Source organism: Ailuropoda melanoleuca, chromosome 4, assembly GCF_002007445.2.
Source record: "Ailuropoda melanoleuca isolate Jingjing chromosome 4, ASM200744v2, whole genome shotgun sequence".
Lineage (NCBI taxonomy): Eukaryota > Metazoa > Chordata > Mammalia > Carnivora > Ursidae > Ailuropoda > Ailuropoda melanoleuca.
Genome location: NC_048221.1, coordinates 52,347,308 through 52,373,809, shown reverse-complemented (window position 1 = coordinate 52,373,809; position 26,502 = coordinate 52,347,308). Strand labels below are relative to the sequence as shown.

General features: G+C 41.5%; 3 protein-coding genes across 7 annotated transcripts in view; 1 reads left to right on the top strand and 2 right to left on the bottom strand.

Moving 5' to 3' along the window:
- The window catches only part of IFT122 (intraflagellar transport 122), a 70,092-nt gene extending 53,674 nt beyond the window's left edge, over positions 1–16,418 (bottom strand). For all 3 annotated transcript variants that reach the window (XM_002921250.4, XM_002921251.4, XM_034658804.1), the window contains exons 1-5: positions 16,244–16,418; positions 9,371–9,437; positions 7,794–7,878; positions 3,494–3,572; positions 1,501–1,577 (exon numbers count right to left, since the gene is read on the bottom strand). In XM_002921250.4, coding sequence (XP_002921296.1) covers positions 1,501–1,577; positions 3,494–3,572; positions 7,794–7,878; positions 9,371–9,437; positions 16,244–16,284 — 349 coding nt within the window. In that variant the 5' untranslated portion in view covers positions 16,285–16,418. The remainder of the gene's footprint in view (positions 1–1,500; positions 1,578–3,493; positions 3,573–7,793; positions 7,879–9,370; positions 9,438–16,243) is intronic.
- A 148-nt stretch (positions 16,419–16,566) lies between these two features.
- Positions 16,567–26,402, top strand: MBD4 (methyl-CpG binding domain 4, DNA glycosylase). Of its 3 annotated transcripts, XM_011227513.3 has the most exons (8): positions 16,569–16,867; positions 18,551–18,781; positions 19,193–20,025; positions 22,921–22,995; positions 23,078–23,212; positions 23,829–23,978; positions 24,482–24,585; positions 26,033–26,402. In XM_011227513.3, the coding sequence occupies exons 1-8, from the start codon at positions 16,779–16,781 to the stop codon at positions 26,108–26,110; spliced, it is 1,695 nt and encodes a 564-aa protein (XP_011225815.1). In that variant the 5' UTR covers positions 16,569–16,778; the 3' UTR covers positions 26,111–26,402. The 3 variants fall into 3 exon arrangements, with proteins under 3 accessions (XP_034514696.1, XP_019657398.1, XP_011225815.1); XM_034658805.1 differs by lacking the exon at positions 22,921–22,995 and having other exon boundaries at positions 16,567–16,867; XM_019801839.2 differs by lacking the exon at positions 23,829–23,978 and having other exon boundaries at positions 16,567–16,867.
- Positions 25,378–25,965, bottom strand: LOC100483939 (60S ribosomal protein L30). The gene is made up of 2 exons (XM_011227512.3): positions 25,946–25,965; positions 25,378–25,772 (listed from the first exon to the last, which is right to left on the bottom strand). Exons 1-2 carry the CDS (start codon positions 25,963–25,965, stop codon positions 25,421–25,423), a joined length of 372 nt encoding a protein of 123 aa, XP_011225814.2. The 3' UTR covers positions 25,378–25,420.
- Positions 26,403–26,502: the final 100 nt, after the last annotated feature.

Sequence of the window (26,502 nt, the reverse complement as noted above, 5' to 3'; positions counted from 1 at the left end):
TACACTGGCCACTTTTGGCTTGCTCCCTCCTGCTAGTGGTTCACTGCCCTACAACAGGTGTATGTCTAGGCGACATGAGTAAATTCTACCCTTTGCCTGAACCGTGAAGTATGGTCAAAAAGGTAAACGTAGGGCAATAATGTAGTTACATAGTAAAGTGCAACATCAAGCAAGCTATTTGTTTCCCCCTCCCCCTGGTGCAGAATGCCTCCCCCAAATATTTCAACCTGTGCCTATTTTATCTATGCTCCACTGAGCCTGTCTGGAGCCTCCAGCGGAGGACACCTCTTTCTCCCAGGCCTCCCTTAGCACTGTTGGCCAGATCATGCTCTAGATGCAATCCCATGGCCTAGGTCCAAGCCCTGGTTCCACCACTTATCGGCTGGGCAACCTCAAGTGAGTCACCAAACCACTCTAAGCACCAGTTCTTCTTCATCAGTGGTGTGAGAATGAGAATAATACCTGACCTCAGGGGTGGTCACAGACCTCCAACAGGAATTCATTTTTACTATCAGCACAGTGTCTAGCACATCTTAAACATTCAACAAATATTATTACTTGGTGTTATATTTTTACAAATTCTACCTCCCCACCTGCCCCAAACCACAAGCTCTTTGAGGACAGTGATTCTATTTTGTCTTTTTAATCACAAAAGTAAGCACACAGACCAGTGCCTCACATGGAGGAAATGCTAAAAATTTTAATGAGTGACTGTCCCTTTCCCTTTTATTTATACAATGTGCTTTCCGTTATATTCTCTCTTTTGAACCTCAGAAATCTGTCAGTGAGATAGATAGGGTAGGAACGTGTTCATCTGAGATAAGGACAGTGAAACACTGAGAAGGATTACATGGTCTCTCATTCCTTGATAATGTCTGTTCTGTTGTACTCAGCAAGGAAGAAAGAACAGATGAGCTGAAAACCAGAATGGACGTAAAATAGAGATAACCCATAGGCCTTTGCTCCTTCCCTCCCTGCCTCAATGGCCATTCCACTGGCCTCTCCTCTGTGCCAACACTATGTCAATGCCATAAATGGGGCCACAGTGAGCTCCTCAGGAAGAACAGCTGCAGCCACTGAACAAGTAATGGTGACAAACTACACAAGAAGCACAGCTGAAACAGTGAAGAATTTCACACACACACGGATGTTCGGGAACACAGAAGTGGGGATAATGACCTATGCCTGCCAGGTGATGTGGGTAGGCTTCCCGGAGGTGGCAACACCGTTATACCTGTGCTCTCTCACCCCTCTTACCATCTTCTTCCCTGGGGCCCTTCCTGCTGTCTCCCAGATTTCTTATCAGACTTAATGTTACCATTCACACTCTCGGTTTCTACATAGTTTAAAGAATAACTGTCAGCCTCCCCTCAGCCACTGAGGGGAGAGAAGTAGCATTAACTCTGTCAGGATGAAACAACCACATTCTGGATGGGTTTCAGCATTTTTTGCCCAGATTTTCAGTAATTCCAGGACAAGACATCGGGAATCAGAACTTACCAAAGTCACTGGAGGAACAAGATGCCAGTTGGTGGGTAACAGGGTTGTAGGAGACACACTGGATAGAATCATTGTGTCTAAGAAGTAAACAACTATAGATTATTATACGGCAAACCACAAATGTTTCAGTGGCTACAAATGAAGATTTTATGATGAGCCCACAGTCTCTCTGACTACACACCACAAACTCTCATGCAAGTGAACAACAAAAAGTGCTGGGATGAATTCTCCTGCCCTGGATTGCCCCTCACCCACCATTTTCATCTCTTAGACATTACCCATGAGACTGGGCTAGCTTAAATGCTACCCCCTCCAGGACCAGCGTGCTAGGTACCTCTGGTTTGTGAACTGATAAGGTAATGAAGTAAAGCACCTAGCCTAGCACCAGGTGCACAGGTGATGGCTGTTACTTTTCGCTTTGTGGAGGCCTGGAAATACAGGATGGAGGTGCAATGAAGATATTATACGCCAAGATTTGGAAACGTGGCAAATCCTGAGACAACAATGAAAGATGAGTAAGCCATGTACCACACCTGGCATCTCAGCCTGTTTTATTCCTTCACTTCTGGGTAACACTTCACTTATAAGCTCATTCATCATTCATTCATTTATTCACTCATTCAGAGTTGTTGGTCTGTATACCCACGTTCATAACAGCAATCAAAATAGCCAAGAATTGGAAGAAACTCAATGTCCATCAATGACGGATAAATGGAAAAACAAAGTGTGTTATATATATACACTAGAATATAACTCAGACATAAAAAGAAAGGGAATTCTGGTGGCTCAGTTGGTTAAGTGGCCGACTCTTGATTTCAGCTCAGGTCATGATCTCGGGGTCCAGGGACTGAGCCCCACGTTGGGCTCCATGCTCAGCAGGGAGTCTGCTTGAGGTTCTTTTCCTCTATGCCTCCCCCCACTTACTCGCTCACTCTCTCTCTCTAAAATAAATAAGTATTTAAAAAAAAAAAAGGGAAGGGAATACAGACATATGCAATAATATGGATGAACCTAGAGAACATTATACTAAGTGAAATAAATTAGTCACGAAAGGACAAATACTGTATGATTCCACTTATATAAGGTGCCTAGAGAAGTCAAATTCATAGAGACAGAAAGTAAAATAGTGACTGCCAGGGGCCAAGGGCCCAGGGAATAGTTGCTGCTGTTTAATGGGTACGGAGTTTTAGTTTTGCAAGATGTAAAGAGCTATGGAGGTTTTGTACAACAATAAGAATGTATTTAACACTACACTTAAAAGATGGTTAAGATGATAAATTTATGTTATGTTTATTTTACCACAATTAAAAAGGAAAAAAATCATTTGCTAAGTACCAATTATGGGCCAGGCATTGTACTAGGCACCGGGAACACAAGAGTTAGCAAAAACAGATGCAATGTTTGCCTTCATGGAGTTTATAGGCTGATGGGAGATATCACTCAATCACCACAATAACTGTGAAACTACAATTGTGAGAAACGCCAGGAAGAAGACCTGACTGAGTCTAGAGGACCTGGAACAGCTTCACAGAAGAAGCAACATCTGAGCCTGAGCTCTGCAGAGCAAGTAAGGGTTAACTTGGTGGAGGAACGGGGAAGAACATGAGCAGAGCCCTTACAGAGAGGAAGCCTGGAGCACACTGACCCCAGGTTTCTGGCTGTTGAAACTGGGTAGATGTGAAGCCAATCCCTGAAATGGGGACATTAAAAGGGGACAGGTTTGGGTGGGGTGGAATCTGTTGTGTCAGATTAACTAAACCGAGATATATGAAAACACCTAGCTCAGTGCTGGCCAGGCTAGGCATGCTCAAGAAATGTTCGTTCATGTATTCATTACCCAATCTTCCTATACCCACCATATACTCCTACAACTTAACTTCAAGTTCAACTGCAGAGAACAAAGTTCTTCCTAATATTATTTCTAAGGGGCCTTTGCTACAGTAGGTCAGTAAGAGTCAAAGCAACATTACCGTACACCTAAATGCTTACTTACGTGTACTTCAGAATGCCTTCCAATTTTGAGGTCCAGATAATAACACTTTTGTCAGCTGATCCAGAAGCAAAGCGTTTGCCTAAAAGGGTTTTAAAAAGAAAACTGTCACATTTATTGTAAACCAGCATTTCCCAAAGAGTATTTCTTAGAAAACTAGCTCTTTAAGGTAACTAATAAGTATCAGCTGTTTCTCTACTTCTTTTTCTTATTAGTACTGGATGGCAGTCAGGAAATTTGGGTTCAAATTTTGCTTTGCGTGGGACTGAGTAAATATGATGTACTGAGAGCCTACCACATGCTAGGTATCATGTTCTGTGCTAAGGATTAAGTCGTGATTAAAGCACATGTGATCCTTACCTTCACAGAGTTTAGTCCATTGGGAAAAGAAGGCATTAAATGAAATTAATCCAACACAAATATAACGTACTAAGAGTGAGTCCTAGGAAAGAGAATAACTGGGGGACCTAATTTAGATGAGGGAAAGGATTCTCAGAAGAACCTTCAGCTGAGACCTAAAGGATAAGCAAAGCTTAGCCAGGTGCAAAGAGAAGCTAAAGACCCATCCACAAGGACAGAAAAGATATGCAAAGGCCCTGAGGTAGGAAAAGCCTGGTATGTCTGAGGGGCTGAGACGTACCATCATGGAGCACCAAGGGCCAAGGGGCAGGTGGGTGGAGGATAGATCTCTAGAAGCTTCAGGGTCATAGTCAAGATCTGGCTCTTTATCCCAAAGAAAGGCTTTAAGCAAGAGCAACAAATGAGATTTTCATTTCCACACTAGTTGGGTTTTATGAAAGAATAGGACTAGAGAGAGGCAACATATAACAAGTAATTACTTAATTACGTTGTCACAAGTTTACAAGTACTTAGAAGTGGAGCAGGGTATCATGGCAGCAAACAACAGGGAGCCTTCACCTACTCGGATGAGAGGTGAACACTGAGAAGTAACCATGGGCCAGATTTTGTAAACCTTGTTAAGGATTTTTAGACTTTGTTCTTAAGGCAAGTGGAAGTTGACCTTGGGCAAGTCACTGTTTTCTGAGCTTCTACATCTGAAATGTAAAGGAATAATAACATCTTTCTCACAGGCTCTGTATAGGGAACAACTAAGATAATATTTGTAAAACACCTTTCATGATGGCTGGAACGATAGATATTTGGGTGAGCCATACAACATTGCTGCATCTATTAAATACAGAAGCTGCTTTTATTTGTTATTATTTCTGTCACTCCTCCCTCCACACTGGCAGACAGCAGGTGATGAAGAGTGTGGGCTATGGGCTCAGAGTCTGAGTTGGAATTCCTAGTGATGGTACAAGCTGCAGGACCCAGAACAAGTTCCTGAACATCTTATGCTTTCATTTCCTCATTTGAAAAATGGATGTAACAGAATTTACCTCATAGTTGTTGTGAAGATTAAAGGAGATTAAAGTATTTTGGACAGTGCCTGGAATAGAATCAGTACTAAAAAAAAAATTAGCTATTATTAGTACAATTATTCTTTATTGTCTTGTTTTTCTTGAACCAAAAACTAGCTCTTTCATACCTTTGTATCATGGTTGCTCATTAAATATTTCTTAAACTAGGGGAGACACTGGAAACAAGCAAGCTTTAAGAGCAATACCATAATTCAGAGCATTTCCATTGCTAGGATCCAAGGGGAAAAGACCAGGTTAGAGGAATTAAAAGGCTTCTGAATCAAGATGTAATGTCCTGGAGAAGCAGCGTGATCTACAAGAAGGGATGAAGGCTCTGCAGTCTGAGGACCTGGGGCAGGTCTGCTTTGTCACTCTCACCTGTAATTGCTCCAAGCCTGTTTTTTCATCCATGAGAGGGGCTAAGAATCCCTCCCTGCCTGCTTCAGAGGACTGTTCGGAAAGTCAAATTTGATGATGTGTGTGTCAGGACTCTGCCAAGTGTTGATAACTGCCACTAAAAGTAGGCCACTCTCTGACACCCTCAAGGCCCCTAATGGTGTAGGAAGCCAAAGGACCCCTAGGTTTATAAACTCCAGAGGCCCCAAAGGCATCCTCACAGTATTACTCTGAATTTGAACTCAAACACGCACATAAAAAACAAAAAACAAAAAAACCCATGACTACTGTGGCACAGCCCACTGACTATGAGGCAAGAAAGAGTGTTGTTTTTGCCACTAACTTGCTGCATGATCTTAGCGAGTCACCTACTTCTCCAGGTCTTTAAGTAGGGCTAAAATGAAGTCACTGGGCTAGATCCGATTAAAGCTATACTGACAAAATTGCATGTCTACATAAAGAATGTGCACTTTTCTACAAAGAGGTCTATAGCTTTCATTGGATTCTCGAAGAGGCTCATCATCCAGAAGTTAAAAACCTGGAATCTGAATGATTTCCAAGGTTCGTTTAAGCACTGTTAACATTCTGATTCTGGGTCTTCTCACCAGTGGTCACAGAATGTTACCTCTCCTCCTATATCCATTTGACACAAGAGGAAATTGAGACTCAGAGAGACTCAATAACTACCTCAAACTTACTAGTATCTTTGGTATTGGAACTTGGAGTCATCTCATGCCAAAGTCCATGTTCTTCTCACTAATCCCACACAGAGGATGACAGAGATTTATTTTTAATTCTCAATATCAATTTCATGCACCCATTCTCTGACTACCACCTCTCCTCTTTTTCACCTCACCCATCCAGTAACCCCCAAATCCACCAGGACCTAGAACCTCTCCACTGCCCCACCCCCTGTGGTCCTCTAACCTCTCCCCCCGCAATTACACAGCCAGCAGTTCAAAGTCAGTGTGTATAATTACTCCTTTGCATACACCCTCCACTCCCTTGCCCTCTTATTTCATCTTCAGATGTGCTTGCAAACCTACCAATCTGGTTAAACACAACTCTCCCCAACCCTGCATCTATACAGCTCAAAGTAGTGGAGAAACAGACATAATCACACCAACTGATCTTGATGTCACTTTCTACTGATGATCAGCTTCAAGTAGGCCCTTCATGTTGCTCGGGATTTCACTGTACATCTACTCAGCCATTCTCCTAAGTGGCAACTTTCCATTTTTTCCTTGCTCCTCAACTCTCTGACACCTCCCTCCCCATCCTTCCTCTGAGGTGATGCTGCTTCCTATTTCACTGAAAGAATGGAAGAGAATTTCTATTAGATTCCTAATACCACATGCCTCCACCTGCCAGCACCTGTGGTGACACCCTCTACCTTCCACCATGCCCCATCTAGGTCCTAGATCCCATGTCCTCTTGCCCACTCAATGACTGTTCTGACAAGTCCTCCCCATCTCTCATTGATGATAAGCATCAATGTTTATCATATTCAACATGTCCAAAACTGAACTCCTGATCTTCCACTGTAAGTAACACTACCTGCATTCTTTCCCATCTCAGTAGAAAGTAACCTCAACCTTTTCAGTAGTTCAGGTCAAAATCTTTGCAGTCACCCCTGCCTCCTTTCTTCATACCATACACACCATCTGTCAGGCAATCCTATCGCCTCCAACTTCAAACCACATCCAGAATCTGACCACTCCTTACTACTTCCTCTGCTCCCACCTCTCTCAGAGGTCCAAGCCATTAGTGTTATAAAACTTGCCTGGATGATACTTCTTCACTGGTCTCCCTGCCCCAACCCTCACCCCTTGCAGGCTGTTTCCAAAACATCAGCTAGAGGGATCCTTTTAAAATATAAATCAGATCAGTTCTCTCCTCTGCTCAGAAGTCTTTAGTGGTTCCCCATTTTCACTGAGAATCGAAGTCAAAGTCCTTATGACAGCCAACATGATCTGGCCACCCCATCCATACCTTACCTCTCTACACATATCCCTTACTCCTCCCCCTGATTCTCTCTGCCAAAGCCCCCAGGAAGACACATTCTCACCTGAGCCATTTGCAATGGCTTTTCCCTCTGAGAGGAGCTCTGTTCCCCTAGATGCTCACTATCAGAATCTCACTGCCTCCCCACCTTCGTCTTTGCTCATCTGTCCCTGTCTCAATAAGCCCACCCTCATCACCCTACTGGTTCTTGTACTCAATACACTGCCCCACCCAACATTCTCAATTCCCCTTATTCTGCCCTACTGCCAGCATACTGTTTACTTAATTATTTCAAGCACCTAGAATAGTGCCTGGCACATGGATGGCCCTCAATAACTACTTGTTGACTTGAATGATTGAATTGAAGCCTAACAGACTTAACTATCTTCTGCAAGTGTAAGTTGTATTAAGGAGTGACTAAGGAGAAAAATGAGCAGTTATGACGCCATTACAGACAGTGTAAAATCAGAGCAGACTCTTACCATCCTTTGCATATGCCACACAGTACACCGTATCTTTGTGTCCCTTTAGGGGCTGAAGTAAGGTGCCATCAGAGGTGTCATAAACCTGGTAAAAAAGAGGGAGAAGTACAGTGGCGCCTGGGTGGCTCAGCTGGTTAAGTGTTCGCTCCTGATTTTAGCTCAGATCATGATCTCAGGGTTGTGAGATCAAGCCCCACCTGCTACAGGCTTAAGATTCTCCCTCTCCTTCTCCCTCTGTGCCTCCCCCCTAAAAAAAAAGAGGTAAAAGTACAGATTATCCACATGACATCCATTAGTTAGAATTCCTACAGGTTGCTGCTATGTTTGTTTATATAACAAAACATTTGTCAATATTCTAAATTTGTACCAAGTAAAAACTACACTGAGAAACCAGAAAGAATGTGACTTAAAGTAGAGAAACCCAAAAGTAGAGGTCCCAACTCTGTGAATTACATGGCCAGGAACATGCCATTAATCCTTGAGAAACAGTTCACTCTGTGGAACTTCTCTGCAAAGTTCACTCATCTTATGTGAATTTGGATATATGACCAATCAAGCTAGACCCTCCCAAATAAAGCTAGCACACACAAAGAGCCAGCTACAACATGATTAAGTTTTAGTACTAGCCCTGCTCCAAGTATGAACATCAGAGAGAGAGGTTTCATATCTGCTACGAGTTTGAAAGTCATAGACCTGAACTCCGGGTTTGCAAATCAGAGGAAATATTATAAAACCTAGCTGTAATTTGGATTTAGGATATTTTGTAGCACTGTGACATCTATAAATATGTGGAAATTTTAAAAACACACTGAGTAATCAAGGCAAAACCCTCCAGAAATGGTTAGTGTTGGAGAAGATAACCTTTGAAAAAAAAGTAAAAGGATTTGGATTGTTTATCCTGGCAAGAAGGAGTCTGCAGAACAATTTAACCAGGGTTCTAAGATTATGTAGTTACCATACAGAGAATGGAGATCAGTCAGTCTGCATATCTGGAGACAACAAGGGAGCAAGGGGAAGTGCACTTACGTAGGAGGAAGGAGAGATCATACAAAGGTTTTTAGGTCAAATATAAAGAGTTCTCTGAAAATTACTTTTATATACTGGGATAGGTTCCAGAGGGAGCTTATATTCTTTGAAAATCTGCAAAAAGGACAGCATCCATATGGAATTGTTTAGGTAGGCCAATGCCTAAAAGTTGGGGTCAGGCTATCTGGCTTCTCAGGGAGGGGGCCCCTCCAGTCATGTTGCCTGAATTTTTCAGGGGGACAAAATGTGAACTGACACCAGTCCAGTTTCAAAGGCATTTTGATTAATTGTTTTGAACTCTTTCATGGATGTCTCAAAGTAAAAAAGGAAAGATTAATGACTCCAAAGGAGGTATTGTTCACAGGTTCCTATCTGATAGACAGTTTACTTACCTGTTTTAAATAGCCCATTTCCTTCCCTATTAAAAACTAATGACTGGTTTTTCCGCCCTTGCCTTTTTTATCTTAAAAAAAAGGGGGTCAAATTTCAGAGCATTTACAAGAGGGAGAGGGAAAAAAGCACTTAAAAAGGAAACTCAGACACAATCCTACCAGTAATCTGTTTCCTGCAGCCAAAATCAGTTGCGTTCCATCGGGCTTAAATGCGAGGTCATATATACTAAACAGGAGACAAAACAAGACAAAAGGACAATTAGGAACCAAAATGATGAGGTCTGCTAATGGTCAGGAAAGCAAACTTTATTTCCATTATGAAACACTGCTAGTGTATGAGGGAGAAAAATAATGGCTAAGAATTGCATTTGGTTGCAAATTCCATTCAACCACCACACCTTGGCAGCCTATTAAATCACGATTTACTCGGCAGTTAGCTTTATGTCCCAATTTCCACTTGTCCGGAAGCCAGATGCCAGAGATGATTCAAAGGGTCAACAGTCGAAGGCATTAACTCTTCTATAAAGGCTAGACAAACTGAGGACTACTAAATTCACATGTCTCTGAAAACTGGTCATTTATTAAAATAGCATTATTCTTTCCAACCAATTGGATACTTAATGCATGCCTCCTAGGTGCTAGGCAGTAACAGATACAAAACGAGCAAATCACAGTCCCTCCCCACCCTCAAGGAAATTGCCATCCAGTTGGAAGGTGTGATTCAGACACATTCACAAAGAACTATCATATGTCATGAACTCTAAAGCATACATTTCTTCACATTTTAACATCTCTGAGGTGGGGATATGTCTTATAATTGATGATATGTCAGCTTAACCAAAAACATTTTTTGCTTTCTTAGTGGTATGTAAAATAATGGTATTTTACAATCAGTGACCTCTTAGATTAGATGAAATACAGAACAATACTGAGTAAAGGTTTTAGGCAGAATTCAAAGGAGGAAGACACAGTGTTCTGATCTGGAGAAAGGATAAGAAAAAGCTTCATGAAGAAAACAGTATGTGAAAAAAGTAAGGCTTTTGAGACATGCAGGAGGAGATCTGGAGGGGCAGATTTCAGGCAGAGAAAAGAGAACAAGCAAAGACATGAAGGTGGGGAATAACAAATAATCTAAATTATTGAATTTGACTGAAACATCTGACTATGCACAAGGCAGCAGGGAGAGATCAGGCTAGAATAACACACTAGAGCCACATTACAATGATTCTTGAATGCCCCAGGCAGAGGATTTCGTTAGTTCAGGTGATTCTAGTAAGAATGCAAAAGACAGCACTGCCAGGGCAGCCAATTGTAAAAGTTTAGCCTGGGATAAATTTACCTGATACCTGTAGTAATCTAGAATTATAGACCCTGGGGAAGAGTACTTGGACCGTGTTCCAGAGACACTCTTGCTGAGCTCTTCAAGTTATTATTATTACTATTTTATTTCATCACCACAATTCCATAAGGTAAGAATTATTACTCAGTTTGGTAGTTGAGGACACCACAGCTCAGAGAGGTCAAGTATCTCACCCAACATCATACAACCAGCAAATGGTGGGGCCAGAATTTCAACTTAGATAGGACTCTAGAGTCTGTGCTATATTGCCTTCCACTCTCTCAAGGTATTGTCAAATATGACAAATCTCTGTTATCTTTAGTACTTGAACAGTAACAGTGGCTAACATTTATTAAGCACATCTATTTACTGTGTGTGCTAAGTAGAGTTTAAATGCTTTACATGTATTAGCTTACTTAAGCCTCATAACCCTATACCCATTTAGCAGATGGGAAAAATTAAGACCCAGAGAAGTTAAGTAACTTGCCCGAAAATAAATTGCTACTGAGTGGAGGTAGCACCAGATTTCAAATCCAGGCAGTCTGGCTCCAAAGCCCAAGCTCTAACCACTACGATTTGTGGCCTTCATTTTCATTTTATTATTAGCATATGCCATAGTTGACAAAATAATTAGCAATAGTTTCCACACTTTATCAATATAAAAAAAAAAGGCATTACATGTAGAATTCAGAAAGTTTTCTATATAGGTTCTGTTGACCTCAGAAGCTTCCTTTAACAAAAATAATTCTTAAAATAATAACAATAATAACTCTTCATATATATTCAACAGCTGGCTGATGTAGAAGCTGGAACAAGGGTGGGCATCCCTCCTGATAGATGCAAATACAGACACTGAGTTCTTCAGCTTCCTCCCTATTACATGGTAACAGATCTGGGCCTTATCATTTCCTGCACTTTCTTTCTCTGAGCCTAAGGGAAAATACACTTGGTGTGTATCACAATCTGAGAAGAAGCAGGGAAGTAAAGTGAAAATTAGAGGGGACCTGGGTCCAGCAGAACTGATGTCTTGTTCGAGCTTTCATTCTCACCTAAAAAACAAGGCTAGAGAGCTGCCCTCCCACCTCTGGGTGCATAGGCCAGCCTTGTGCAAGCACCTGACACCTGTGGGTTGCTATTATGAGGTACCAGATTTTAGAGAGGATCTGTACCTCTCTTTTATATTCATTTGATCATGTGGCTTCCTTTCTGCATTGTAGATAATCTAAGCTCATGAAAGTGGTTCCTGTGGGGATCTTCTTCATCAGGATCATTTTGGGTTGAATTCTCAGAAAATCATTTGCCTGTCTGATTTGGGCCAAGCCTTAAACTGTCTTCCTCTCAGATGTGAATATTCATTTTCTCTAAATGTCTTGAAATTTGCCTTCCTAAAGTATAACATAATGTTCAACTTACCCCAATCTAAACTCTTAGTGCACTTAGGATCTGTATAATTCACTGTAGCTCTGAATTATTTTATTTTCTATATTTTACACTGTTTCAAATACTATCTTGTCCCCTTAATGATAGTCATGGGCAGTTTAAGGGCAAGGACCCTATTTTAGACATTTGTGGGCCCACTGTGCATGGCATTGTCCTAGACACAAAATGAATATAATTGACAAACTATTTTATCTTGAACCCCTCAGACTTTAACTGCATCATGAGGCTGAAAGTCGGTGAAACCGAATAAAAGAAACCTCATTTAAAATGGAGTCCAGAGGCCAGAAGGGGGAGCTCTCATAGTGTTGTACTTGTTGGCAGCCTTTTGAAGAACCAACAGGAAGAAGCCTATACATTATCCTACATAAAGGAAGATTTTTCTCCTTGCCTAGCAACAGCCCAGCCAATGAGAGACCATCACAACTCCACCAATGAGAAGCCACTAACTTTGAACTCCCAGTTTACTCCAATGGACTTTTTGTTTACAATGGCCCCTCCCAACTTCCTTCCCCCTTTCCTCTACTGAAGAATGTTCCTCTCCTTTGTTTCCAGAATTTGCCGGTGTTTCACCATAGCTTTCTTCTCCCAGATTGTAATTCCTCTCCTATTCCTGAATAAACCCACTTTGCTGGTAAGATGACTGGCTGTTTTATTTTCAAGGTGGACAAGATCACAAAAACTCAGAACTGGGAAAGATCCTAAAATTTGTCAGGTAGTCCAGCTCCCCCACACAGCAGGAATTCCCTATAAATGGCCATCCAACCTCTGAACACACCCAAGGTTGGAGAGCTCACCAGTCTGCAGGCAGCTTATTGTACCAGAGGATGGCTCTCTCTCCCCATCCACCCCCTCTTAAGAGAAAGATACACTGTCAAATTCCATTGCAGAAAGACAGAGGGCAAATCCTGCAAATTGTCCTCCGCCAACCTTGTGCCCACCCAACTGTAAATTGAAGTCCCAAGGTGGCTCTCCAAATCCTGCACAATCTGACCCAAGCTTTTTACTTGCTTTGAATCTTAGGCAAATTATGTCACCTTGTTAAATCTCAGTTTCTTCATCTATAAATGGGGTAACAATTCCAACCTCACAGGTTGTTGTGGAGATTAAATAAAATAATGCATGTGGACACTGACTGGCCTGTAGCAAGTACTCAGTAAATACTAGCTGGTGTAACTGGAGGGTAATAGCAGATGCTGTCCTGACTGGAATAAGGCAGGCTAGCCAAATAAGGCATCACAGTTGAGATAAACCTGGAGCAGTGCTTTTAAGGAAGAAAGGAGGCAGTTCAGGGACACCTGGGTGACTCAGTCAAGTGTCTGCCTTCGGCTCAGGTCATGATCCCAGAGTCCTGGGATCAAGTTCCGCATCAGGCTCCTTGCTCACCCAGGAGCCTGCTTCTCCCTCCGCCTGCTCTGCCTGCCGCTCCCCCTGCTTGTGCTGTCTTTCTCTGACAAATAAATAAATAAATAAATAAACAAACAAATAAACAAATAAATAAAATCTTAAAAAAAAAAGAAAGAAAAGGAAAGAAAAGAAAGGAGGGAGTTCAGAAAAGAATAAGAACATTTGGAAAGGAGTTTTGGATAGGAAAATAGAGTTTTCAACTTAAGAGCAAAGCATAAATTTAAACGTCAGCAAGCAGAGGGTGAGGGGGGAGGATAAGCAGGACCACCTAGTTAAGTGCATAATCTGATGTGGAAGGGAACTGGGAGTGAATCTAGGGTTATAGGAAGTACAATAATGGATCACAGCAGCAGGACTCAAAAAAGAGAAAAAACCTGCTACCAAGTGAAGTTTAGACTAGAAGCCAAAGAGCAGACCGGGAGACAATGGCTGATTCAGTTGTGGAGCACTAATCTTACACATCTGAGATCTCCTAGTTCCACTATCTATTTTTTAATAGTTTTTGTTTTGTTTTGTTTTATTCTAGGCTTCCAGCTGGCATATGTAGCTGCCATCAGGATTGCTGGTCTATAGAATCCCTACAGTCCCTAATCTAGTAAGTTGTTTCAAACCTAAAATGGGCCAAAACCCAAATAATCAATCTAAACTCATCATTCATTCACTCACTTATTCATTTATTCATGAATATATCTATCCATCAAATAGTCACACCAACCACTGATTTGTTTAGCTCTGAAATATGCCTTAGAAATGAATAAGAAGCAGTCATTGCTTTTAAAGGGTTTATAGATTTCTGGGATAAACAGATGCACAAATAACTCTTTAAACTAGACAGATTCTAAGAACCACAAGAGAGGAATGAACAAAATTCTATGCCAGGGGTTGAAAGCTGGGAGCAAATCAGGCTGTATCTGGACAGCAAATGTTTTGTTTGGCCCACATGGTGTTTTATTTCAGTTTTAGATTAGTTGCCAACACTTAAAAATTAGGGCATTTCACATAAAAACCCAGATTCATAGCTTCTGGTACAAACAGGAAGATCTGAGCACACTAGGCCAAATTCCTGCAGGGTGATAACTGGCAGGAGCTGAGCAGCAGCTGCCCTTTTTAGGCAGACATGAGATCTCTAGTTTGCCACACTCCTTGCGACTCCCTTTTACTCTCTGACATGAAAGTCAAATGTTCAAGGTGCTAGTTATCAGCAGCCTGTGGTGGGTACTTTCATAACAAAGTTAAGAAAAAAGTAAAAAGAATTTTTAAATTTATTTTTTATTTTATTATTTTTTTTAAGTTGGCTCCATGCCCAGCGTGGAGTCTAACATTGGGCTTGAACTCAGGACCCTGAGATTGAGAACTGAACTGAAATCAAGAGTTGGACACTTTACCAACTGAGCCACCCAGGTGCCCCAAAAGAATTTTTTGAAACTCAAATTTCTATTAAAAGTAGAAGTGAAAGATATACTGGTAGGGCTATATGTTTCAAGAAAAGTGGGGTGTAGAATAGCAGACTACTCCTAGGAAAGACGGACAATTCCTTGAGTTTAAGATGCGAATAAACATCTCCCATTATATTGCCTGCCTGACTCCTGCAGGCATTTGGGTTTGCAACCTCTGTAACAGGAGGAAAAATTAATGTAGTAGCTAACAGTATGGGCTCTGGAGTGAGGAAAAAAGCTAGCTCCACCACTTACTTGCTGTGTGACCTTGGCAAATTAGTTACCCTCTCTGTGCTTCAGTTTCCTTTTAAGTAAAAAAGAGGTAATTACAGTACCTAGCTCAGAGGGCTGTTGTGAAGTGACGATGAGATAAAAGACATGAAGTTCTTAGCCAGGCCTGGTGCATAGTAAGCATTAGCTATTACTAGTGCAGAATACAGAAGAGAGAGAAACCATATCCGAAGGGAACATTACAGAATGTTTATAATTTCAAATATAAGGAGACAAGGAAAGAAGTCATGCTTTCCGCACACAAACAAGAGAGGGAATGTTAAAGGTCCTGTTCCAGTGGCCAAAACAGAGGCTGCACCATGAAGCTGAAAAGATCAGCTAAGAAGATTTTTAAGGTCAGGCTGAGGGGAACTATCCAATAAGTCAGTATTTCCCAAAATGTTTCCTTGTATGACGGATTTAGTTGATAAAAATGGAATAGGACATTAACATCAACTCATAAGGCGAGAGAGTCATTCTCTTTTGATTCTTTTTCAAACCTTCTTGATTAAGAATAGGAGAAAGTCTTGCTCTGATGCTATTCACCTCAAGCACCTCTCGGACCACACTTGCTAAATATCCAGTTTTCCAGGACAGTAGACCAGAGGCTTAAAGGCTTCCTAGCAGCAGTATCTAGCTACAACTTACTAACACCGTTTTGTTTCTTCCAACTTTAGTTTCGCATTTATCTCACAGCAACTGAAACTGTCAAATATGGAGCAATAAAATTTCCTTGTAAAATCATAAAGTGTAAAATCATATTTGAGTGAAAAATCAGTGAGACAATTCAGAGAAAAATGCCAAGTATACGTGCATGTGGCAAAAACTGTGACGTTTTCGAGAAACATTGTCGTGGGTAGTAAGATGAAGCCAAGACGGATTCTGACAGGCCCAGACTGTGATTCTGTGTAAAACCGCCTCGACGGGCCACTACCTCACGCGTGGTACACCCCCTGGCTCCCTCTCCAGGCCTCAGTTTCTCCATCCGCAAAGGGGTGGGAGAGCGACCCTGCAGTTGCTCAGACCCGGGGTTCAGTGTCCTGAGCCGGGGCCGCAGGCCCGTTGCCCCTAGCAACCACGGGGGTTCCCGCCATCCCCGCCAGGCTCGGCCTCCCGCTCCTCCCGGACTGCCCGTCTCCTCACCACTGCTCGGCTTTATCTCTCCACGTCAACACGGCCCTCATCGCGGCTTCCCTCACGACTCCGGCCCCTCCTCCCGCCTCAGCAACAGGCCCCACTCCGCCAGCCACTTTGGTTACCTGCGCTACCCCTGGCAACACACATGCGCAGTGAGCCTCGTGCGCGCGGCAGAATTCCGAGTGCGCATGCCTAAAAGGCAGAGCTAAGAAAGGAGCAAAAGCGGAGGGAATGGAGCCTAGAGGAGTCTGCGCAACTAGGACGCGCGCGACTCGTCGGAATGGGCGGAGGGCGATACGTCTTCCTCGACGAAGGATTTGATTGGCTGCCACTCGTGACCCGAGTGGAAATGGCGGCTGTGGTACACTGGGCGGCCGGGAAGCGGCTGTGGAGTCCGCCAAGCTTTCACCACCTTCGTCTCTTGGTTTCAGCCTAGCGCGCTGAGATGAAGTTTTCGCATCTGATTCTGCTCCGTTCCTAGGGCGTCGCACCCTCACGGCCCGTTGCTGCCGTCGAAGCCCACCTGAAGGGCTTGGCTGGGATGGAGAGTCCGAGCCTGGGGGACTGCGGAGCTGCCTCCTCGGTCACCTCCAGTGAGCGCTCAGCCCCAGACCGGCCCTGTGATCTCCGGCAAGTTATGAGTCCCCTTTCGGGACTCATTTTCACCATCTGTAAAATGGGAGCGGGGGCGGGGTGGGTAGAAGGCGGGTGGGCCTTTCTTTTTTTTAAGATTTTATTTGACAGAGACGCAGCGAGAGAGGGAACACAAGCAGAGGGAGAGGGAGAAGCAGACTTCCCGCCTAGCAGGGAGCCCCACGGGGGAGAGGGGGGGGCTCGATCCCTCTACTCTGGGATCGTGACCCGAGCTGAAGGCAGTTGCTTAACGACTGAGCCACCCAGGCGCCTCCGGGTGGGCCTTTCTAATTTAGGATTGACAGATCTCGAGACCCACAGGGTTAGTTACGCCGCGCCATGTCTGTAGCTCAGGAACTCTTCCAGTGGGTTCAGCCCTGGGGTGGATCCTGCTTCGTTAGCTGCAATGAAGAAAGAGCTGGAAGGAGCAGAGAGGTTTTGTGCAAGGGGAGGTCCCCTTGGGTTGGAGGATCCTGGGAAGACCTTGGAGGAGATGTCATGTTAAGCAGCCAACGGTGCCCCCAAAATGGGCCCTATAAGAAGTTACAGAGGCAGCCACAGGCATGTATCCAGTACAGTACTTGTGTATGTGGGATAAGGGGCTAAGATGATTTACCTACTTTTTTTTTTTCAAAATTTAATCCCCAGAACTATCGTAAAAGAAGTATTACCTCCTTTTTACAGATGAAGAAAGGAGGCTTTGAGAGGTTAGGTAGCTTGCTCTTGGACACATAGCTAGTAAATGACAGAGCTGTGATTTGAACCCAGTCTGTTGACTTTAAAGTTTGTGCTGTTTTCACCAAGCTTCAGTTTCCTTATTCCTAAAATGTGAACTATATAATTTCTTAAGATCCACCCAGCTCCCCAAAATTATTAACCCCACATTACTTCAGAAGAGCTTAATTCTAGTTCTAGTGACTAGCTTTTGCTTAGTTTCCATAAAGAAGTTGGGTTAGATATCTCTATAGACCCATCCAACTTTTAAAATGTGTGATTTAGCGATTAGGATACACTTTACTGAAGTTTTTCTATAATGATACAGAGGGAGAAGTAATAGACCAAGATTTAGTGAACCTGGGTTCCAGTATCAATTTTGCAAGTACTTAAATCTTTCTGTCACTCATATTTTGTCAATAAAATTACCTACCTCACAAGGTTATCGTAAGGATGAAAGAGATTTGAAAATTCTTTTCAGAAATTATTTACCTTTTGGAGGGTTACAACCTCTGAAGAAAGCAATAGACACTCTCCCCCAGAAAACTGCAGATACATATAAAATTTTTACCTCACTTATTGTGGGAGAAGGAGGGTGTCTTCACAGACTGTTTTAAGCAGTTCTGTTGATCCCAGGTTAAGAGCTCACCTGTTGGTTCATATTTTTAAATTTATGCCAAATGTCACCAGAAATTTTTATAATAGCCCTATTCAGTGATTAACAACAACAAAAAGTTTCTAGCAAATAGCTTGAGCTTTTCATTGTGCAGAGACTTCCAACCCTTTGTAACCCATGTTGGAGGACAGGGAGATATTCACATAGCATAAGACTGGTCCATGCTGATTTTAATCTCTCCTGTAGTCTAAATAGTCCATATGGTTCCTGCTCTGTCATGGATTGAAATTGAATAAGCAGAGGAAAGTAAATTTTAAATGAGCTAATCATTTGTACTTTGTTTTTTTCAGCGAGGAAGATGGTGCTCTGGGATCGGAAAGAGTGGGAGAAGATGAGAAACAAGTGGTGATAAAAAGCAGCAGTGAGTGTAATCCCCTGCTGCAAGAATCCATTGCTTCTGCTCAGGCTGGGGATACTACAATGACAGAATGCCATAAGTCTGTCCCATGCGGATGGGAAAGAGTTGTGAAGCAAAGGTTATCAGGGAAAACAGCAGGAAGATATGATGTATATTTTATCAGGTGAGCATGTAAGGTGGTACAGATAGTACAGGCAAATCATTTTATCTAGACAGGTATCAGGAAAGCATCACGAGAATCTTGGCTTTTTCCTCTTCTTACCAGAAACCATTATAGATTTTATTCCTTGAGTGTTACTGGTTAGTTATATCAAGTGATATGGGGACAAGTACATATATCTTCTACTGCAAATGGTTGCCCTTAAATTTGTAAATAATTGTAAAATTATTTTATACTATCATAGAGGAAACTATTTAAAAGTACCACTTTATTACTTTTTAAAAGAATTTCAAATGACAAATACCTGTGGCAACATTTGGAAATTATTAATTAAAAATCTGAAATGTGCTCTAATTCTTTTTAAAAGTCACTTTTATTTACTAGCAGTAAGTTTTCTTTAATGTCATTTTCTAGCCCAGAAGGACTGAAGTTCAGATCCAAAAGTTCACTTGCTAAGTATCTTCACAAAAATGAAGAGACTTCTCTTACGTCAGAAGATTTTGATTTTACCGTACTTTCTAAAAGGGGTATCAAGTCCAGATATAAAAACTGCAGCACAGCACCTCTGACATCCCAAATGCAAAATGAAAGTAATAGTTCAAACTGGAGCCTCAGGACACGAAGCTCGTGGAAAAAAGATATCTTTCCTCTACCAAGTGGTAGTTTGGAATTGCAAAAGAGCAGAGGACTATCTCACTTTAAAGAAGATGAGGGTGTTAATGATGTTGACTCCAGAGAAGTTAGAAAGTCCAAAGGAAAGGTGACTATTTTGAAAGGAATTCAAATTAAGAAAACTAAAACAGGGCGCCGGAAGGGTCTTCCAGATTCTGCTCAAAATAATAAGAAAAGGAAATCTGAGTATAAAAAGGCAGATGCTGAAAGTGAACCTGTTGTGCAAGGTCAGCTTGATGCAACACTCTCCATTTCTGATGCTGGAGCAAGCAGCAAGACCCTCAGTGTGACCAATGAAGAAAAGAGACTTGTAAAAGAACAATCATTGAGTTCAGGATCAAATTTTGGTCTTGAACAAATAACTTCTGGCATCATAAATAAATTATGTTCAACGGAAGAAGCAGAACACAACAAGAAGTGTGAGGAAACCTTTTTAAAATCTGAGGAAATAAAATCAAAAGTAGAAGTTGGGGAAAGGAAGGAACATTTGCATACTGACATTTTAAAATGTGGCTCTGAAATGGACAATTGCTCACAAACCGAGAAGGACTCTATTTCTGTGAAAACATGTCAAGGTATTCAGAGCACTAAAGCTGCTGATAAACACGTGATGAGTTTATACTCCCAGATACTGTATTTCATGCCTGTATCCAGTTAGGATGTGGGAATAGAACAAAGAAATAGGACCAAATATCAGATACATTCTACCAGTTGATCCTAGTACTTTATTTAACCGATCTTCAAACCCTTTGTTACGGCATACAGGGAATTGGCTGGCTACTGCCTTGATAAACCCAGCTAAGGAGAATTGTGCCATTTACAGCTGCTACTGTCTCTCCCTGGTGCAACAACTGGGACTCTGTTCAACAGTGCTTTCCCTTCCCATCCTCTTTCCAGCCAGTAATATTACAACTTTAGGGAAAATGAAAGGCTTCACTTGTGAAAAGGTTTGGGGAAGACTCCTTTTTTTTTTTTTAATTTTATTTATTTATTTATTTTTAATTTTTTTTTTTATTATATTATGTCAGTCACCATACGGTACATCCCTGGTTTCTGATGCAAAGCTCGATGATTCATTAGTTGTGTATAACACCCAGTGCACCATGCAATACGTGCCCTCCTTACTACCCATCACTGGTCTATCCCATTCCCCCACCCCCCTCCCCTCTGAGGCCCTCAGTTTGTTTCTCATAGTCCATAGCCTCTCATGCTTCATTCCCCCTTCTGATTACTCCCCCTTTCTTTATCCCTTTCTTCCCCTACTGATCTTCCTAGTTTCGGGAAAACTCCTTGTAATGCGTAAACTAGTTGAGAATAGTCCCCGTCTACTCTTTTGCACCCCTCCTGTTACTTATGCCTGGTGTGTGACTTCCAGTTTCAGTTTGTACAGATCATAGTCACTTTTATCTTCTATTATAATGTAATGCTTCTCTAAAATGCTTTAGAGCTCTAAATAATTCAAACTATAATCACAGAGTTCATCTATTATTTGTAATATGCTCTTAATAGAGAGTTCAGAGCTTAGCAGTTTTGCCTTTATAATACCTCAGTGAATAAAAAATAAAAAGAAGACCTTTTGAGCAGCCCTATATTAGTTATTCATTATGCCGTTATGGTATAATGAATAACTCCTTTAAAGAAGAAGACGAATTTTCCTTGAAGTCCTGTCAGAAGACAGCTTGGATGAATTGGTGGAACAGCGGGTTAGACTTGATTCCTGTACTCAGTCCCAGTTGTGATTTTATGTCTTTGCTGTGCCTGGAATTCCTTTACCTTTAATAGAAAATGACCATATATACCTAGGAACTGCTTAAGAATTCAAGTTTGTCCTTTTAAGACTTTAAGCCTCTTAGAGCTTTGAGGTTTATGTAGCTTTATTGCTAGTATAATGGGCAAGTAAAATATTAAAAATATCCTTTTGTGACTAAAATGGAAGTATTCTGTTCATCCTATACATAAAAAAGTCTAGTTCTCAGCACAAGATGAGGAACCCTTAGTTTAAGAGGCTTCCAGTGAGATTGTAAAGACTTTCTCATTGGCTTAGTTAGAAATTGCAAAGTAAACTGAGCATCAGTCTCCTACTAATAAAGGACACTAGCTAATAATTATTTATGGGAACCCACAGAAGAAATTATCATGTAACTAGTAAGAGCAGTTTCCTTTGTCCTATTTTTTTACTTTCTACTAGGCTTTGTCTATTTGAACTAGAATAGCAAAAAACAGTAGCTAATTATCAGGAGAGCTGGATACCTATCCCAGTCTGTAGTCAGTCCCACTCTCATTTTGGGATCGTTGTTTAATTTCTAAGCCTTAGTTTGTTTTTCTGTAAAATGGAGGTAATAATCCTCACCGTACCAGTTTTTCACATCAAGAATATTACAAAGTAAAATGAGAAGTGAAAAAGATGGCTTCACGCTCTACAAATGCAAGATATTATTAACTAACATTCAAATTTAGGGGGTAAGGCTAAGGAGAGCATTAAATGTGATGATTTTAGAAACTTGGGAAGCCCGATAATGCTGGTCAGGTAGTCTTTGTTACATTAACTGAGCTTCCCAGTAGATAGTGGTCTCAGTATTCCAAGGTCCAATCTTAGGTTTTCCAATAGGTTTGTTTTGTCTGTGTCCTTTTTTGTTTTTTGTTAGTGTAAAAGTGTTCACTGCAGGAATTTTGGAAAATACAAAAAATTAGAAAAGAAAGATTAGCAACAAATCATTTTGGTTTATTTCATTCTAATCTCTATTTTTTCTTTATTAAATTGGGATCATATGTAGAATATTGCGTTTTCACTTAAAAAGGACATGGGGGGCGCCTGGGTGGCACAGCGGTTAAGCGTCTGCCTTCGGCTCAGGGCGTGATCCCGGCGTTCCAGGATCGAGCCCCACATCAGGCTCCTCTGCTGTGAGCCTGCTTCTTCCTCTCCCACTCCCCCTGCTTGTGTTCCCTCTCTCGCTGGCTGTCTCTATCTCTGTCAAATAAATAAATAAAATCTTTAAAAAAAAAAAAAAAAGGACATGGGGGAAAGTATTCATGATATAGTCTCAAAATGTTTAATGACCACATTGTATAAATGTGTCAAAATTTGAAATATTCCATATTATGTCTAATTTTTCAGTACTATGAACTCTGAACATAAATCATAGAGTACTAGTGTAACAGAGTGGTTAAAGTTATGGACTCAGGAGCCGGACTGCCTGGATTTGAATTTCAGCTCCGACACTAGCTGTGGGACCCTGGCCATCTTACTTAATTTATCTGTACTCAATTTCCTTATCTGTGAGGTCAAAGTAAATAGTACCTAGCTTGTAGGTCATTAGTAGGATTAAGTATTAATTTTTATAAAGTGCCTAGAATAGTGCCTGACATGTACTAAATGCTTTATAATAGTAATGTGTTGTTATTTGTACCCCTGAATATTTCTCTAGGCTAAACCATAGCTTCTATAAACAATGTTCACTATTCCTTTTCAGAAGATACCATTCCACGGACACAAATAGAAAAAAGGAAAACAAGCCTATATTTTTCCAGCAAATATAACAGAGAAGGTATCCCTTTCCCAATCAGAAAATTAGATTTTAAATCTGTTTCAGGTGTCAGCTCTGATGCAGCTCTGATGTGTTTGTTTAGCTCTTAGCCCCCCGCGACGCAAAGCTTTTAAGAAGTGGACACCTCCCCGGTCACCTTTTAATCTTGTCCAAGAGACACTTTTCCACGATCCATGGAAGCTCCTCATTGCTACCATATTTCTCAATCGGACCTCAGGTTTGTGGATTATTTTAATCTTTATCTTAGAGTGTGTTAAGAAGAAAGGGCACTGGATTCTTTAGGAGGTATGGGTTCAAGTTTAACTTTGAGTCTGTGTGATAACCTCAGGCAAGGACTTCTCCTTTCAGCCCTCAAACTTTTCTTCTATGAGGAGGTTAGAATAGATGACATCCAAAGCCTTTTTAGCACTATGGAACAGATTGTCAGTATTTTCTACTTCCAAACTAGTTTTGGTCAGCAACGAAAATCAGTTACCTAACATTCCTTCACCCTCTGTCATGTGTAAAAGCATTTCTTTTTCATTGAATGCTTCATTTAATGTCATTGGCACTTTGCATTCTGTATGCTTTTATTCTAGTTATTTGATGACTGGATTATTTGAAAACTAATAATCAGGCAAGGCTAGGTATCAGTATGATTTAGACTGTTAGCCAAACAGCCGACAGTGCTGACTTTTGACTCTGAAGGTGGTTGCCAGATCAGGTAATGGCTTCTCTCATCAGGGGTTTAAAACAAACAAACCCCTCTATGTGAGATTTCTAGAGGAGGAACTACCTGAACTTACAAACAACCCATCTAGAGGCTTGTAATCACAGTTACTTTTACTTCCCAGGCAAAATGGCAATTCCTGTGCTCTGGGAGTTTCTAGAGAAGTACCCTTCGGCTGAGGTAGCAAGAACCGCAGACTGGAGAGATGTGTCAGAACTTCTTAAACCTCTTGGTCTCTACGATCTTCGAGCAAAAACCATTATCAAGTTCTCAGGTACTTTCCTGTATACCCAAAGGAAAGAACATAAACTGTGCCTATTTAAGAGAGCCACACCTTAAACTTTAATGTCCTTGGATCCTACGTTAATCGAGGTCATTCAGCTCAAGCACTGAAGACATTTAAAAACAGTCCACTTGCCCCAAACCACAGTCCCTCACTGACCCAGGCAATAAATCTTTAGCCAACACTGGGACAAGCCATGTGGACAGGATTAGAGGAAGAAGTCGGTGAAGCAGAAAGCCCTGTTGACCTTAAGGACTTTGCCTCCGTCTAGTTAGCACAGCACAAAATAAGAATGGTTAGTAAGTGGCAGATGAGAGGTTCGGACAGGGTGGCTGCAGGAATTCAGAAGAACGAGCCACCCGAACCGGGGTTGTTAGGAAAGACTTCTTGCTGTCCCTTTCTCCCATTCTCACCATCTAGCTCTGCATCACCACATATTTAGGGAAAGTATCTTTCTAGAGTCTGACCTGATCTGTGCGGTGTTGTATTTTCAGATGAATATCTGACAAAGCAGTGGAGGTATCCGATTGAGCTTCATGGGATTGGCAAATATGGCAACGACTCTTACCGAATTTTTTGCGTCAATGAGTGGAAGCAGGTGAGACCCACTCCCAGCCATAACATTTCCAGCACATTTTGTCTCTGAGGCAAAATAAGTCCATCCTTAGAGCTAAAACTATTTCTTGAGCACATGTGCTGTCACCTTCACAACCAGTTTTGTTCCAGGCTTGAGGGGCAAGTGGTGGCATTGGGGCTATTAGCAGCAGGGAGAGGGTCCGCAGATACTCCCAAGTCCATAAAGACTCCTTGGTGTGGCCTCTGATTGACCTCCAGCAGTTTGTTACTTCTGGCCCTGTGCTGTCATTCTCATTCACGAGTGGTCTCTAAGCCTGACATGGTTCTCTGCCTGTCACAGTCCTACTAGCCTTCAGAAATGTACCACTGAAGGGAAGCAGGCAGGTTTGGGCTGGAATGCATGCTTGTTGGGTTTTTCCTACTGGTCTCAGACTGCTTTTGTGGTAACTGTTTCAACTACCCAGTCAATTGAGTATGCCCTGCCCACAGATATCCGGGGCATGTCGTGGCAGCTGGTGGTACGGTCCGGTGTCCCAGTACACTGGCCTCTTGGTCTGTGACTCGCCTTAAAGCATTCAGCCAGTAGGTCTGGCCAAGCCCATCCCTGCTCCACCATTTATTGTGACCTGAGCAATCAATCCATGTAACTCTCAAGGTCTATAACCTCCTTCTGGAAAATGGTATATTAATACTTGACTTGTGTTATCATCACCCCACATGGTAGGTCACGGTGAAGATCAGTACTAAATTGGAAAGTACTTTGTGAAGGATTAGTATAATTTTATTTATTTATTTATTTATTTATTTATGTATAAACAAGCTGTGGCCAGTTTTATTAAAGAAAAATTTTGCGTGATTTACATTTCACCAGTCTGTTCTGGCATGCTTCTGATGATGTCAGAATCACCTGGATCAATGAGAGCCAGCGTGCATACTCTGTAGTATTTCCCACATGCTGTGCCCGATTCAATATTATTGCCGCTGTAGTGATGGACACCAGTTTTGGCCAACACGGCATAGTATTCTATTTCAGATTTCCTCAAGGCTGGGCAGTTGTTGGCGAGCATGACCAGTTTCGCTTTGCCACGTCTGATCATTTTCAGAGTCTGCTTATACCCCAGCACGTACTTCCCACTTTTCGTAATGAGCTGGAGCCTAGAGTTGATCGACTCCAGCGACTTTTTCTTTTTCTTTGCGGCCACTATCTTCCTGCCTTAGATGCAGGACGGCCCCAACCAAGAGCAGCCGCCAAAATGGACAGGAGAGGGAAAGGCTGGATTAGTATAGTTTTAATGTAAGACATTGTTTTAAGCATTCATGGATCCAGTTAGGTTAAAGGTTATAATTTTCAGGTATGCTATCATATGGTTTTGTTCCCCTACCACACCTTTAAAAAGCCCATTTTAAGAATGTATTTCTGACAAACTTATATAAGGCCTCTGTCTCCTAATGTGTTGTATTTCTTCCAGGTACACCCTGAAGACCATAAGTTAAATAAATATCATGACTGGCTTTGGGAAAATCATGAAAAATTAAGTCTGTCTTAAAATTCTTTGAAGTTTTCAAAAATATTTTTTATACATTACTTTGCGCTTAATTCTTAAGAGCTCCATTAAGCAGCACCAACTGCCTTTACAGGTATACAGATTTTAATTAGTCCAACTAGAAATGTAATGTACATTTTCCTAATGTGTGTAACACTGGTAGATCTTTGCTACTGAATGTACTAGACGTGTTTTGAGTTTCTTTTTAAATAAATTGTTATTTGATAAGAATCCTAAAAATGTAAATGACTTTTCCAATAATAAAGTGTGATTCCAAGTTGAAAAAAAAAACTTTCATAAGCTCTCAGTAATACAAAGCCGATTTCTTTCAATGTTGCTTAAGGAAAGATTGGACTTTTTGTTCTCTTTCTATAAAAATGGGATTACACAGTTGT

Coding starts and splice junctions, on each gene's coding strand:
- MBD4 (XM_011227513.3), top strand. CDS start 16,779: ATGGAGAGTCCGAGCCTGGGGGACTGCGGAGCTGCCTCCTCGGTCACC. Junction 23,213..23,828: donor ATTTCTCAATCGGACCTCAG/GTTTGTGGATTA, acceptor TTTACTTCCCAG/GCAAAATGGCAATTCCTGTG. Junction 23,979..24,481: donor AACCATTATCAAGTTCTCAG/GTACTTTCCTGT, acceptor TTGTATTTTCAG/ATGAATATCTGACAAAGCAG.
- LOC100483939 (XM_011227512.3), bottom strand. CDS start 25,965: ATGGGCTTTTTAAAGGTGTG. Junction 25,773..25,945: donor ATGGGCTTTTTAAAGGTGTG/GTAGGGGAACAA, acceptor CATCTAAGGCAG/GAAGATAGTGGCCGCAAAGA.